Source organism: Salmo trutta, chromosome 28, assembly GCF_901001165.1.
Source record: "Salmo trutta chromosome 28, fSalTru1.1, whole genome shotgun sequence".
NCBI lineage: Eukaryota > Metazoa > Chordata > Actinopteri > Salmoniformes > Salmonidae > Salmo > Salmo trutta.
The window spans coordinates 19,663,039-19,677,969 of record NC_042984.1 but is presented as its reverse complement, the minus strand read 5'-3'; the positions used below and the strand labels follow the sequence as shown (position 1 = coordinate 19,677,969).

The 14,931-nt window shown below is 40.7% G+C and overlaps 3 protein-coding genes across 7 annotated transcripts; 2 read left to right on the top strand and 1 right to left on the bottom strand.

Annotated features, from left to right (window-relative positions):
• Nucleotides 1-106: 106 nt before the first annotated feature.
• On the bottom strand, nt 107-2,093 carry LOC115165734 (polyglutamine-binding protein 1). Of its 4 annotated transcripts, none has more exons than XM_029719055.1 (7): nt 1,785-2,093; nt 1,477-1,544; nt 1,311-1,389; nt 1,050-1,150; nt 794-928; nt 644-701; nt 107-556 (listed from the first exon to the last, which is right to left on the bottom strand). In XM_029719055.1, the coding sequence occupies exons 2-7, from the start codon at nt 1,541-1,543 to the stop codon at nt 391-393; spliced, it is 606 nt and encodes a 201-aa protein (XP_029574915.1). In that variant the 5' UTR covers nt 1,544; nt 1,785-2,093; the 3' UTR covers nt 107-390. The 4 variants fall into 4 exon arrangements, with proteins under 4 accessions (XP_029574915.1, XP_029574913.1, XP_029574914.1 ...); XM_029719053.1 differs by having other exon boundaries at nt 1,287-1,389; nt 1,785-2,092; XM_029719054.1 differs by having other exon boundaries at nt 794-931; nt 1,785-2,090.
• A 1-nt stretch (nt 2,094) lies between these two features.
• On the top strand, nt 2,095-4,760 carry LOC115165735 (mitochondrial import inner membrane translocase subunit Tim17-B). Of its 2 annotated transcripts, none has more exons than XM_029719057.1 (6): nt 2,095-2,183; nt 2,831-2,930; nt 3,025-3,088; nt 3,183-3,311; nt 3,490-3,600; nt 3,720-4,760. In XM_029719057.1, exons 1-6 carry the CDS (start codon nt 2,158-2,160, stop codon nt 3,791-3,793), a joined length of 504 nt encoding a protein of 167 aa, XP_029574917.1. In that variant the 5' UTR covers nt 2,095-2,157; the 3' UTR covers nt 3,794-4,760. The 2 variants fall into 2 exon arrangements, with proteins under 2 accessions (XP_029574917.1, XP_029574916.1); XM_029719056.1 differs by having other exon boundaries at nt 2,158-2,507.
• Nucleotides 4,761-4,937: 177 nt separating this feature from the next.
• LOC115165736 (PRA1 family protein 2) lies at nt 4,938-8,436 on the top strand. Its single transcript, XM_029719058.1, has 3 exons — nt 4,938-5,192; nt 6,240-6,457; nt 6,625-8,436. Exons 1-3 carry the CDS (start codon nt 4,987-4,989, stop codon nt 6,762-6,764), a joined length of 564 nt encoding a protein of 187 aa, XP_029574918.1. The 5' UTR covers nt 4,938-4,986; the 3' UTR covers nt 6,765-8,436.
• The last annotated feature ends 6,495 nt before the right edge of the window (nt 8,437-14,931 follow it).

Here is a 14,931-nt window from a genome sequence, read left to right as displayed (position 1 = left end):
ATGTTGGCCATACTACAATATTCAGAATGCCTTTTATTTGCTAGGTTTCCTGCAATAGCATTGCACACAGCCTCTCCAAAGGAAAAACACCAGTTCAAGTCAAATGTTTTTTGTTTTACAAAATGAGTAATTTATTTAGAAATGCCACTCATCTGATGATCATTAAAAAGGTAGCCTGCAGGTAACATTTGAGCAATAGAAAAATAAATCCAAGTAATATTTACACATGTACTGAAGCACATGAATTTATTTGCCTCACCGGATAAGCTTGGTCAGGAGTCTCACATTCCATGTTGTGTATGGATTGAGAATAGAACGGTAACGTCAGAGACAAACGTAGCAGACCAGGAGCCCACAGTTCTGTGTTTCCCTCAGTTTGTAGCCCTGTGGTCAGTCGTCATCATAATCACTGGGGGGCTTTTTATGGGCAGCGTTGGCCCTGAGTACAGCTCCAGGGCTGGGGTACGGACGCTGCTGGAACAAAGGCCCTGATGCCGTGGTGTCTGCCCCAGTCTTCGCCTCATTGCGCTTGGGCAAGCCAGTGGACCAATTGCCCCTGTGGGAAGGAAAATTAATCTTAGATACAGAGCAGGGGGAAAAGAGTGGCGATGAATGACCACTATGGTTGGGTCAGTGGCCTTACGCGGGAGCATCGGAATAAGCACTGGGATCCATTGGGTCCATCTCCTCAACCTTCCTCCCTGAAAGAGTTTAGAGACCTGTTAGCAAGTGTATACAATTGTTTATGTTTGGAGCAAGAAATGCAACGTCCCTCCGGAGGAAGGTTATGAACCTCCTCGCTTGTTCTTGCTATAAGGGGCAGCGTCTTCTCTTCTCTGCATCCGTCTGTCTCTCTCCCTCCCATCATTCCTTCCTCTTTCCCTATCCATTTCAGGTTCTTGCGCCCTCTCTCTGTCCTCTCCAACTTCTGCTGTAAGACAGAAAAACAGAATATTGGGGTTAATGAATGCCAATCAAATCCATCCTAAATATTGAGTCTGAATACATACAAGTCTCCTACTGGGTGGTCATGCTAGGACTCTTCTTACCCCTCAACATCTTGGCAGCTTTGGTTATCATAGATGTGGGGTCGGTTGGGGACAGCCAGGCAACCAGGTCAGAGTCCACATTCCAGTAGTATGGCAGACCACTGAAGATACAAAATACATGGAATCTTAAAGTCAGTCTATGAGCAAAAATAAATCACTCCATCATAGCTGCTGTCCAGTAGCCAATGGGTGTTGTACAATTTACAGATTTAGTAGAGAATCTGAAAGAGTGCTAACCAAATAGGGTCAAATACTTTGTACCAGTTGGGAGGTAAATTCTCACGGGCAGTGGCCTCATAATCTACATTGTTGTCGTAGTCCTCAGCAATGATCTCCACATCTAGAGACAAGTAGTGCTGGTGAATGACAGATAGCTAACATTTTAGTGAGTATAAATTAGATTGTTTGGAACAGTTTGTTGCCATACCTTCATCTGAGTGCTTAAGAATCCCTCTTTTGGCTAGGCGAGCCAGTAACGCCGAGGGTAGAGGCATCCTAAGAGAAAATAAATGATTAACACTAGCCTCACTCACACAGTCATTGCCAAAAGATATTACCGGTAGTTGGCTAGATAAAAATTTTAAAAAGTGTAGCTAACGTTAGCTCACTCGCGTCTAAGCATCCGTATTGTAGCCTGCAAACTAACGTTTCCAGACAATCCAAATTAGCCGTAATTTAAGGGAAACGTTAATGTAATCAAATGTGAATACAACTAAAAGCCCGGTTTATAGTTACCTGCAGCCAAAAGTGTCCTTAGCTACTTAATTTCAGATGTGGAGTGAAATCTAGCTAGCTAGCCCCCTCAATGACAATAGAAACAGCACTAGGATTATGTCATTATTTGCGGGGTGGGTTCAGGTTCACGTGCTAACATGTCTGCTGTATCTGCATTTCTATTTTGAAGTCGGGAAATATAGAAACGCAGTCTCCTGATTTTTGAAGCTATGGTTCTGTCCAGTTTTGTGGCTGCCAGTCTACCAGAAACAATGCAAAATTGCAAACAACTAGCCACCTACGCAGCGTCGCTTCAGACTGGCGAAATGAACGCACGTGAACCAACCCAATTCCTTCGTCTCATAAATGTGTCGTCACAGCAGCAACAACAAACATGGAGGAATATGCCCGTGAACCTTGGTAAAGTACATTTCAGATTAGGCAGAGAATTAAGTAAACCGTTTTCAATATTGGTCCGATCTCTCTTTAGCCAACATACATGGTTAAAGAGTATGCTTCCCCATATGGTTATGCCTTTCATGACTGAGTCATTACAAACATTATGGTTGAATTAGCTAGCAGTAACCTTAAGAGAAATCTGGTACTTGTCCTTTTAAAAAAAAAATTTAATTAACCTTTATTTAACTCCTTGCTTTAAATGAGAATTGAAATCGAGAACCAACTTCTCTCGTTGAAAACGGCATATGGTCAAACATTTATTCCAGTGCCAAAAATTGACAAAGTGTAAGTATATACATTTTGGTCGTAAAGACTGAAATCTCGTTTTTCGTAATGAGCAACAGAAAAACACAGGCAGAATCGGTGCATTCAGTTGCTCTTTAAAATAGCCTTTTTATAAATGTTCTTTATAAAATGTTTGTTAATGGTTTTTAATTAGTATCCTAATAATAATATTAGCTATTTAAATATTATAGTAGTATGTGTGTATATATAACGTTTAAATCGGTAATAAGCCTACACATTTATGCATAGATAGACAAAGGATTTCTGTTGAATCTGTCAGTATTGTGGTTTATTTACCCATGTCTTTTACACACACTTCTCAGTCCCTGGAGAATAGTAGATGATTGTGGTGGTGCATTCACCATGGGGACAATTGGCGGAGGGGTATTCCAGTCAATCAAGGGCTTTCGGAACGCTCCTGTGGTGAGTTTTTAAAATACTTTCTCTGAGGATATTAAATATATTTTAAGATCAATATCAGCACAGTGATTCAATCCTTTTTTCCATCTCTGCACAGGGCTTTCAGCACAGACTAAAAGGTAGTGCCAATGCTGTGAGAATAAGAGCTCCACAGATCGGCGGTAAGGGTCACTGTCCCTACAGGAGTTCTCTCTCCTACAGCACAAAGTACCGTTTGTTTATTTCTCACTAACAGTTTGTGTGATGTTCCTGTAGGTAGCTTTGCTGTGTGGGGTGGACTTTTCTCAACGATCGACTGTGGTCTGGTCCATATTCGAGGGAAAGAGGATCCCTGGAACTCTATAACTAGTGGAGCGATGACTGGTGCAGTCCTGGCTGCACGCAGTGAGTGTAGAAGCAAACATTTATTTGACAATAATTTAAATTTGGTATATATATTTTTTTCTTTCTAGACCCTCTAATCTGAGCACATCCCCACCCTCTGCCTGACCATCTTGCCCCACCGACCCAACAAAGTCAGATTACCTCAAGGGTTTGACTGTTGGCTTTGTGCTCTTCTCAGGTGGGCCCTTGGCTATGATGGGGTCAGCTATGATGGGGGGCATCCTACTGGCCCTGATCGAGGGCTTTGGGATCCTTCTCACCAGATACACAGCACAGCAGTTTCAGAACCGTAAGTAATGTTTAGAGAGAGCCTCTAGCTATAGAATGAAAAACACCTGAAAAACCACCACACAGCAGTAACTAGTAGACATGACAAATCCGTGTTTTATGTCTCTTTCTCCTATCCAGCGAGTCCCTTTGTGTATGACCCCAGACAGCTTCCTCCGAAGGATGCCAGCCAACAGCAGACTGGGTTCCAGTAGAACCCAACTTGGTCTGGAGCTAGTGAGCCTAGCTACAGCCCTGCATACTGTGGCAGTCTCTGACTAGAGAGGCGCTCTATCACCTGACCACACAGGTGTCAGCATCCTCAGGGGAATGGAAATATCTAATCTAAGCCCCCATCCTCTCAATGGCAATAAGAATGTAAATGCACTTTAGTGTTATTCCTCAGGGCTAGATTACAGTTGATTTGAGTTATTTATGAATATATGTTTGTGTATACCGGTACACCAGTGTTCCTTCTGAGTAGTCCCGAATAATACACACTTTTATCAGATACATTTATGGTGACTGTAAGAATGTTGGTGCTTTATTACCACAGCTACAGAAATAGAATGGGTAGCTGAAAATGTATAGGCATTAATACAGGCATACAAGTATGGGATGCCAAGATTTAGGATTAGAAATTCCCTCAATCTTATCAGAAGTGTGTCAGTTATGGCACAATCAATGCCGTTCAAAACGGATATATTTTCTCTTGCTTTTAAAATGCAATGCACTGAGGGAGGAGAACTGCACTATCATTTCATTTCCTCTCCTCTTTTATAATTGTATGGCTTATAAGGGTCTGTGTCACATCACAAACGCACCAAGGATTTGTTTCCATTTGTGAAACTCAGATAGCTGGAATGGCATGTCATGACCAAATACAGTCACGGCTCATTTGTTCTGCTGTTTATGTCACTACCTTCATTGGATGCCTGCCACTATGCCATGCATTACTAGACATTCCCACCATCTAAGCACTATAAGGTCTATCCACTTTGATGAACCAAAGCACTTTCTTACTCCATCTCTGTGTTATTGTGTTGAGAAAAATTAGATGGTTTTGTGACACAATGAAGATATGTTTTATAATGTATAGAATGCTGTACAATAGTTGTTGGTTTCAATGTATTTATGATGCAGAAAAATAAATGTTTACAGTGTTATTGACTGGGAAAATTATTTAAATTGTTGATTCTTGTGTGGCTCCTGAATTCCTTCTGATCAATGACCGTATGTTGATTGCCGCGTTCGAGTGCTACTCCTATCTAGGAAACTCGGACATTTCCGATTCGCTTACTGGTTGTGGCATTAATCAGCCTCTGAGGCCATCAAGTAAGCAGCAGTTGATTCTCTTGAACAAGTCCGTAATCGAACACACCCCTACCGCCGCTTTGAGTAATGGGAGATGTTCGTTTTTAGATTGAATATTGTGAAAATGGACGTGCAGCCGCCTCCTATCCGAACCTTGAATGATTTTGTTTTGGATTCGTCTCGGTTTGCCGTGCGAGACATTCGCCATCTGGAGAGATGGAACAATCGGATCATAAATAACTTGCTGTATTACCAGTCCAACTATTTCGTCTCGTTTTTGACATTCCTGGGAATAGTAGGGTATGTTTCTGAAGTGGTCGTTTGTTGCATGAAACCACAGCTATGGAGATAAATAGTAATGGCGTCTTTTTGTAGCAGCTCCATGGTTCGTTGGAAAAAGTCTATGTGGAAATGAATGGCGTTTTAGTAGGGTTTTGTTGTCAACACAGGTTTAGGAGGTCTTATACGTTTTGTTCTATGATAATCTTAATCGGCTAACGTCACTTTTGTGAATTTTTAAGCATTTATGTAATACAAAAAGTATATAAAAGGCTTCATAAGTCATAAAGGTCATGTTAACATATTAATATTATCTCATAGAACAAAACGTGTAAGATCTAAGCCTGTGTTAACCCCAGACCTTATTTTCGGCGTTCATCCCAAAGCCCTATTCTTTCCCCATTGCTTTTCCCAATAGGGATGACTGAACCAACAAGAGGTTACTCATTTCCGTTTTTTAGGACTACAAGCTGGAAAGCTCTATAGTAGCTACTAATGTAATGTGAGACATCACAAATTCTGTGGAAATGGATGTGCTGGGTCCATGGTCCATAATCAATATAATCATGTATAAGCTAGCTAACAAGCCATTGGCTGTGATAATGCACAGATTAATCGTTTTATTGGATTCATGGCCTTATCAATGTGACACACAATTTAGTTAACCTAAATAGAGAAATCCACTAACATCAGCCTTTTCTCTACACAGAGAGGCTGCTGCCTACATACAGACTTGAAAACTTTGGCCACTTTAATAAATGGATCACTAGTCACTTTAAAAATGGCATTTTAATAATGTTTACATATCTTGCATTACTCATCTCATATCTTGCCTATGCCGCTCGGTCATTGCTCATCCATATATTTATATGTATATATATTCTTATTCCATTCCTTTACTTAGATGTGTGTGTATTAGGTAGTTGTTGTGGAATTGTTAGATTACTTGTTAGATATTGCTGCACTGTCAGAACTAGAAGCACTATTTCGCTACACTCGCAATAACATCTGCTAACCATGTGTATGTGACCAATACGAATTGATTTGATATCCCTCCTGCTCTGACAGGTTTTTCTGGCCCTTCCACCTCTTCTTGGGGGCCACAGTGGTGACGTTGATATTTATGGGGTTTGTGTGGGCAGCAGAGAACCAGGCCCCCATCAGACAGTTGCGACGGAACCACCCATCCCTGGCCCTGGGTGCCATCCTGGGGGCCAGCTTCCTTTTCATCACAGTGCTCGGAGGAGTATCCGTCTTCCTCTTCGGCATAGCCTTCCCCATCTTCTGTTAGTATTTATTCTCTCTTTCACCTCACCCCCACTATTGTTGCCACAATGTAAACATATATCAGTCTTCGGCTTATAGCAATATTGTAACATAACACTCTCAGGCTCTCTCTCCCTTTGTTATGCCCCTGATCTCTCTTTTCTCTCTACCTCTATCTCTCTTACAGTGATACTGATCCACGCCTCTGTTAGGCTGAGGACCCTCAAGAACAAGTTGGAGAACAAGCTGGAGAACATTGGGCTGAAGAGAACACCCATGGGGCTCCTACTGGAGTCACTAGGACAGGAACAGGAGGCTGGGTCCTAAAGGGGGAAGAGAGGAAGGGGTAGAGAGATGCCTGCTTCTATTTCAATCTTTTGCACCTAGCCCTATTCACACATCGGAAAGGACTGGATAGATGTTATCAATATGTTGAGCTCAGTTCCTTTACATATCCTGTCCTGATATGTAATCACAGTGGTAGGGGATAGAGACCTAAATGGAATGAGTCCTCTCAGACTAAGAGTGGGAGACAGGGAGGTGGTGAGGGAGGGAGACTGAGGAAAGTAGAGGAAGAGAGGAGGGAAGTACAGTAAAGCAGTGGTGAAATTATTATGATATCACAGTGTCACGAATGTGGTGTTACAGATTGCAAATTCTATGGACTCTATGCAGCCTTTTTAATGCACACACTAACTGTCATGGGTTCTTTCCCCCACAAGTCATATTGCACACTTTGACAAGCTCCTTATTAGAGTCTGCATTTTATCCTCAGAAAGCTGACATTATGTGAGCTAAAATACTGCTCTGAGAACAAATGTGTCCTCCTAACAGACATGGAGTGTGGAGAGTGCTACAATAAGATGGTTTTTAAAATGAAATTTAAACGCCAGCGTTATGGTTACAACGCCAGCGTTATGTTTTTTTTACATGGAAACCTGAAGGTGTTTGATGAGCCACTACTCTAACTTCTGAACACACTACTTTTTGTGTTATTGTCCATCCTCTACTGCTGTTGGGTTTTACTATTTGATGCAGTTGAAAGTTTCAATGAGTTGGGACAGATCAAGGACAATTGTGGAACAACTGTATGCTTTTAATAGAAATACAATGAATTCTACTTCTATGATGCTATGATTCCAATCATTTTTTACCAGGATTATGTATGTGTCTCTGTCCAAGCATTATGTGTTGCCAAGAACATTAATGTCAGTTTGCCTTCATTGTGTAAAATGTTATTCCATTGCGAATGTTGTATTTCTTTTTAGCAGTGCCTTCTATGGACTTATAATATTGCGGTTTTGTTTTTTTCTCCAATGCTGTCAAAATGTATTTACACTTTATTTTATACATATGCAATATCTTGTCATGATTTTATTTTTCAATCAGCCTATTATAACTTATTAGATTTGATGATCAAAGTAGAAGAATAGATTCATCCTGCCTGCCTGGTCACACAATAACTGAAAACACGTACCTGGTCAGCACAGCTGGGAAAAGCTCAAGCACACAAAGCTTTTTCTAAATAGAATCACACATTTTCTCTGTAGCATGCAACTGTTATTAATGATCAACTATATAGAAATGAATGTAAAGAGAATGCTGCTGCACTTGGAAGTAAGAGACATTGTGTACCAGAACCAATATACTATAAAAGTATGCCCCCACAAGGTGTCCACTGCAACACTTCCTACACCACTTGCCCATCTTCCCTGTTATTGAGTGGTCAGTTGCTGTCCACGGTGCTGAAATGTATATCCACTGACCACACTGACCAGGAGTTTCTCTACGTCCCCACTGCCCTCCCCTTAAAGATTTCAGGACGGTCATCCTTTTAAACGGCTCAATTACTCTAATCCTGATTCAAGGCTGACCACAGCAGGTAGCTAGCAACCTGTAGAGTGTGTGGGGACGAGTTTATTATTATTCTTGTTCCATTTGTATCTGGGCATACATGGTCAAAAAGATGCTGCATTGGATCAAATAAATAAGAAGATCAGATTTCATGAGTAATTTCCTGTAGAAATTAATGGGCAAGGATGTCCCAATTACCGGTGTGGCGCACTGACACGATTAAGAAATGGCTTGCTAACTCTTAAGTGTTTGTTTTGATAATAGTCAATACGCGATGCACAGCCAATTTTGAAATTGGTTGTCAGTCAAACTCTGCAACTTACACAACTATTTGATGGTGGCTCTTTCCCTGAAGGCATATTGTGGTTTTGAACTGCGACATGGCAGGAAAAGGTAAGATGTAGACCGTGCAAAATGTATTTTGGTTGTTTCTTTTATGCATTGTTGGCCCAATTCAGACTTAGGAAATCTATTGAGTTTTTATGCGTTTTGATTTAAGTACTTGTCAACAGTTGGTATGCAGGTGTGTAACAGGCTTTGCAGGCACATGTGGCTCCCTAGCACACTGAATACGTTTAATTCAACCGCTGAAAACCCTCCCACTTGCTGGCCAATAGATTTTCTCCTGGAGTTTTCATTCAGTACATTTATCTAAAGCAATCCTTTAAATATGCTGTACCGTTAATTCGAATTTTCTCGACAGACTCATTACAATGTATCTAGAGACACGTTCAGAATAGGGATCAATGAAAGAAAGCCATCTAAATACACGCATATACGTCTCATTTTCAGCACCAATTAGATTTAAAAGAATACTTAGGGCATTTATTTAGGGTTAGGGAAGTATTTATGAGTCGTACATAAACAGGGTTGGAGAGCCTTTACGCACTAAATATATAGGTGGATCAAAAATATATCCTGAAAGTTGACATATGAAATTGTTCAATCCATTAAATATTGGAAGGTGAGAAAAGTGTACAATATGGGTGGAACAATAGTCCTATAAATGTTCCCTAATCCTCACTAATCATAGAACTGTGATGACAACAGTCCAGTTGTCGTGAACCATGCGCCAGGCTCCAGGTTTAAACCGCTATGTATGGTCTGCATTCCATCGTGATTCATATAGGCTACATGTCGAAACTAATGCACAACTTGTAATATGTTAGCCCATGGTTACCAAAACTCGGTCCTCGGGACCCCAAGGGGTGCACATTTGGTTTTTACCCTAGCACTCAAATAATCAACTAATCATCAAGCTTTGATCATTTGAATCAGCTGTGTAGTGTTAGCGTAATATTATCCACTACGCTGCGTTAGCATAACATTATCCACTATGGCTAGCAACCATCAGGGTCAACAACACGGACGGACGTGACAGAGGAAAGAAAGGGAAACTGACGATGTAATGGAATGATGCAAAATGTAGGCTACACATTGAAGGAAACTAACCCACTGGGAACAAACTGGTCGAATCAACGTTGTTTCAACATAATTTGTCAACATATTGTGACGTGCATCTTTATGGAAGAATACATTGGATTTGAAAAATGTAATCAACTGTTGCTTTGAGGGTGACATTTAAACCACAGGATTATGTCATTGTGGTAACCAAATTTCAACAGACAAACTCAGCATAACATATGTTACATTTTTACCTTTTAAAACAATGTCAAATCTTCAAAGTTTTATCCATTATCAGACAAAAACAAAATGGGCTGGGCAGCACCTAGAACTGGAAAATGTATCTATCTACACCAGGGGTGTAGATAGATTGTTCTGCTGACACGAGCACATCCAATGCTAGCATCAGTAATTCTACATTTGTTGTTAGCCCAGCTAGCATGGACACTGACAGTTGTGAATCTGATGCAGCCGAAGAGCTACTGCCCCCTTACCGGGGAAAGCACCGAACAACAGACAGGGACGTTGAACCATCGAAGAGACGCAAATATGATGAGAACTACATTGATTTGGGGTTCACTTATATTGGGAGTAGTGCCTTTCCTCAGCCACAGTGTATTTACATTTACGTCATTTAGCAGACGCTCTTATCTAGAGCGACTTACAAATTGGTACTGGATTTGTTATCCCTTTCATGCCCTGCCTCCAGTCCACTTACCGATATCTGAACAAGGGAGCCTCATCGAAATTGCAACAAGCGGTTCTGTGAAAATGTAATTTAATCAGAAGCCACTGCCAGATTTCTGGATTGGGCTGCGCTCAGAGTATCCTGCCTTGGCAAATCGCGCTGTTAAGACACTGATGTCCTTTGCAACCATGTACCTATGTGAGAGTGGCTTCTCGGCCCTCACTAGCATGAAAACTAAATACAGGCACAGACTGTGTGTGGAAAATGATTTAAGACGGAGACTCTCTCCAATACAACCCAACATTGTAGAGTTATGTGCATCCTTTCAAGCATACCCTTCTCATTAACCTGTGGTGAGTTATTCAAATTTCCGATGAACAAATAAAGTTTTATATGTAAGATGGCTAAATAAAGAGAAAAATTATTGATTATTATTATTTGTGCCCTGGTCCTATAAGAGCTCTTTGTCACTTCCCACGAGCCGGGTTGTGACAAAAACTCACACTCGTTCTTATGTTTAATAAATGTATCGTATAGTGTGTGTGTGTGGCAGACGTACAATGATGGCAAAAAAACAACATTTGAGAGTGCAATGACCGTGGTGCTAGAGGGGGTACGCAGTTGGAGGTTGAATGTTTGAAGGGGTACAGGACTATAAACAGTTTGGGAACCACTGATCTACAGCTACCCTTGTTGTCCCATCCAGGGTTTTAACCAATCCCAGCCCTGCTTAGCTTTGATATTGGGGAATCTATTACCAATGTACTATTGTGAGAAGGATTGTTGAGAGGTCTCCACTTCAAAATTAAATAGATTCACTGTTGCTATCAAAGTTATTCCAAAGGGTGGGTTTAACAGAGCAAATGAAATGTAACCATACTTTATCAATCATCAATTATGCTATTTAGACCTATATAGCATTTGCAAAGCGATCAACAGCAATTGTTTGAATTCAACTCAGAATTCAACTAAAAATAGACAATGCAATAGGCATAGGGTTTCAAGCTCTGGTTGATTGTAATGATATTGAATTGTGTTTGGTTGTCAACACAACCAAATATCAACATTTGAAGAAGTTTCTTCTGCTTGGATAGTTCCATCTGCGCCACTGATTTACAGTAGTGTGACTTTTATTCCAGTTTTTCTACAAAACAATCATTTATATGTTCACTTCATTTCAGATGCTCTTATCCAGAGCAATTAGGGTTACGTGTGTTGCTCAAGGTGACATTGACAGATTTTTCACCTAGTCGGCTCAGGGATTCAAACCAGTAACCTTTCGGTTACTGGCCCAACACTCTTAACTGCAAGGCTACCGGCCACCTCCTGCTACTACTATCTTAACCAACAATCAAAGTTAAAGAATAGGACTAAATTAAATAAAACTTTATTTAAAGTGCATTCAAAGTTTGATTTGATTTAGGTCTATTCTTTGACTTAGATTGTTGGTTGAGACGGAGATGTGAATCCAACATCAACTATACATTTGTTGACAAATTGGAATTAAATCCAGACTAAGTCAGTGGCACGGATGGAACTATCCAAGAAGAAGATAAATGTTGATATTTGGTTGCGTTGACAACCAAACACAATTCAATATCATTTTTGAAATACCTGTTAATTGAAATGCATTCCAGGTGACTACCCCATGAAGCTGGTTGAGAGAATGCCAGGCGTGTGCAAAGCTGTCATCAAGGCAAAGGGTGGCTACTTTGAAGAACCTCAACTATAAAATATATTTTGATTTGACTAACACTTCTTTTGGTTACTACATGATTCCATGTGTGTTATTTCATATTTTTGATGTCTTCACTATTATTCTACAATGGAGAAAATAGTAAAAATAAAGAAAAATCTTTGAATGAGTAGGTGTGTCAACTTTTGACTGGTACTGTACTTTTAATGTAATCTCAATTCAGGTCATTTGGTTGTGCGATTAGATGAAGCGCAGTGATAACACAATCTGTTGTATAAATTATCAAAATATCTGACATTGTATTCCCATTTGAACTTTGTGCTTTTAAATGGTTGAAAGTGCAGTGACAGACATTTGGGTGACAACTAAACCAAATATCTGTTGTTGGAATTTTGTTGTCCTTTTAATTGTTTGAAAGCATAATGATAACACATTGGAAATTCAACTAACTTTTGGTTCTCTTTTTGAGTGGGTGAATATAGGTTGTAATCTCATTGATCAATGCCTCGACCAAATATTATCCACCTTGAAATGACGTGGTGATCCCAGTGGGATGAGATTGACATGATACCATACTTCTAATCATATCTTGAAGTTATACTTTGTTTGTTTACACATGACAATGGAAAAGCAACATAAACAATGGTGTAAAACAATGTCAGATTTTGTGTTATAGTAGGATAAGCTCATAAGGCTTTTAATATTCTTCAAGAATCAGTGGGTATAATGTATGTAATGTATTGAAATAATATTGAACAGCAGTTGTAACCCAAGGATCTTTTACAATATAGATTGTTAGTCCTAGTCACTCTAAAAACAACTCTGTCGGCTTTGTCAATGTCATTATCCAATTTAAAGCCATTAGGCCTACATACCATTGTCATGAAACACAATAGGAAATAATAACCAACACCTGTGGCTGTTCTGCTCAATATGGCACCTTACTGTGCTATGTAAGTCTATCATACTTTACTGTACCTTGTAGGCCTATCATGAAAAAATAGAATATAAACATCATGCATTTACAATCAAGACAGGAAATAGCAATAGTAAGCTAGGTGCTAAAAGTACTTTCCAGATTCAATTTTAAAAATTCAGATTGAGCGGCTCTCAAATGGTCAGGGAGAGTATTCCATATGCGAGGGGCAAGACAGCAGACGGCTCGGTCCCCCATAGTTCGGAGACGTGTCTTTGGAACTTGAAGCAGTGGTGAGTTGCTGGAGCGGAAAGTCAGAGGTGGCTCATTGATAGAAAGTAGGTCGCTGTTATAGGTGGGACTCAATCCATTCAAGGCTTTAAACACTAGGAGGAGGATTTTAAAGTCAATTCTATAGTTGACCGGTAGGAAGTGGAGTTCAGTAAGGATGAGGGTGATGTGGGCTGACTTCTTGGTCAGGACTCTGGGAGCACTATTCTTGAGGAGTTGTAGCCTCTGAAGGGATTTGGCTGGAAGGCCCCTGAACAGAGCATTGCGGTAGTCGATCTGGGACGAGTTTCTCTGCATCTGGCTAGGAGAGCAATGGTTTGAGCCGGGCACTGTTTCTTAGATGGAAAAAGTATGCTTTTCAGATATGTTTTATATGGGTATCAAAGGACAGAGAAGGATCCAAATGAACTCCCAGGTTTGATATGTTTATAATATTTTCGTTTCACTGTCAATTTTTATTGGTCAGTTTGAGTAATTGACACAATATTAAAGAGTAGGCCACCTGATAGACTAGTAAATACAAATAATACACAACATTGTATACACACAGTAGTGCATAGTAACTACATAGCAATAACCTAGAAAATAAATTTGGTGAATGAATGGTGACTATCTTCCCTCTGTCTCCTGCAGAGGATGGAGTCTCCTTGGCTGGCTCGGTTGCCGGGGACAAGTCCGACACCCTCGGCTCTGCTGCCTCGGGCAAGAAGAGAGGTGGAGGACAGAAGAAGCAGATGCAAGCCAACAAATCTGCTCTCCGAGCTCCTCGAGCTCTCTGCTGCCTCACCCTCAGTAACCCCATCCGCATGGCTGCCTTGGCCCTTGTTGAATGGAAATATCCTTCAATGATGATGTACCTCTGTGTGTGTGTGAACTTGTGTGTGTGTGTGTGTGTGTGCGCGCGCGTGTGTCTGCATGCATGTTAAACCCCCTCATGTTTTGAAATGTTGTCGATTTCAAAACACTGTCCACAAGACACAGAACTCTGTGGCCTTTTGCAAAACAGTAAATGTAAGTGGCCTTCAAAACATAAATACATTAAAACTATATACCATCCAAATTACAAATACATTCATAAAAAAACTGGCTGCAAAAATAACGCAACCATACTTAGAGTCCAAACAGACAAAACAGAAAGTTCATCTGTTTAAAAAAAAAAAGAAATCTCAGTAGATCGTACAGTTATGAATATCACTACTGTTCCCTGAAGGAGGGAATGAGTTATTATCAGATATGAAGGTAAGACCCAGATGCAGATCACGTCAGATAACCAATAGTTTAATCATCCCAAAGGGGCAGGCAAATAGACCGGTCAAGGCAGGCAGGGGTCAATAGTCCAGAGAAGTGGGGGAAAGGTGCAGGACGGCAGGCAGGCTCAGGTCAGGCAGAGGTCGGTAATCCAGAGGTTGGGCAAAGGTACAGGACGGCAGGCAGGCTCAGGATCAGGCAGAGTGGTCAGGCAGGCAGGCTCTGAGACAGGACAGGCAAGGGTCAAAACCAAGAGGGCGAGAAAAAGCGAGACTGGGGAAAAGCAGGCGCTGAAACAAACCGCTGGTAGGCTTGAACAAACAAGACGAACTGGCACAGACAGACAGAAAACACAGGTATAAATACATAGGGGATAATGGGGAAGATGGGCGACACC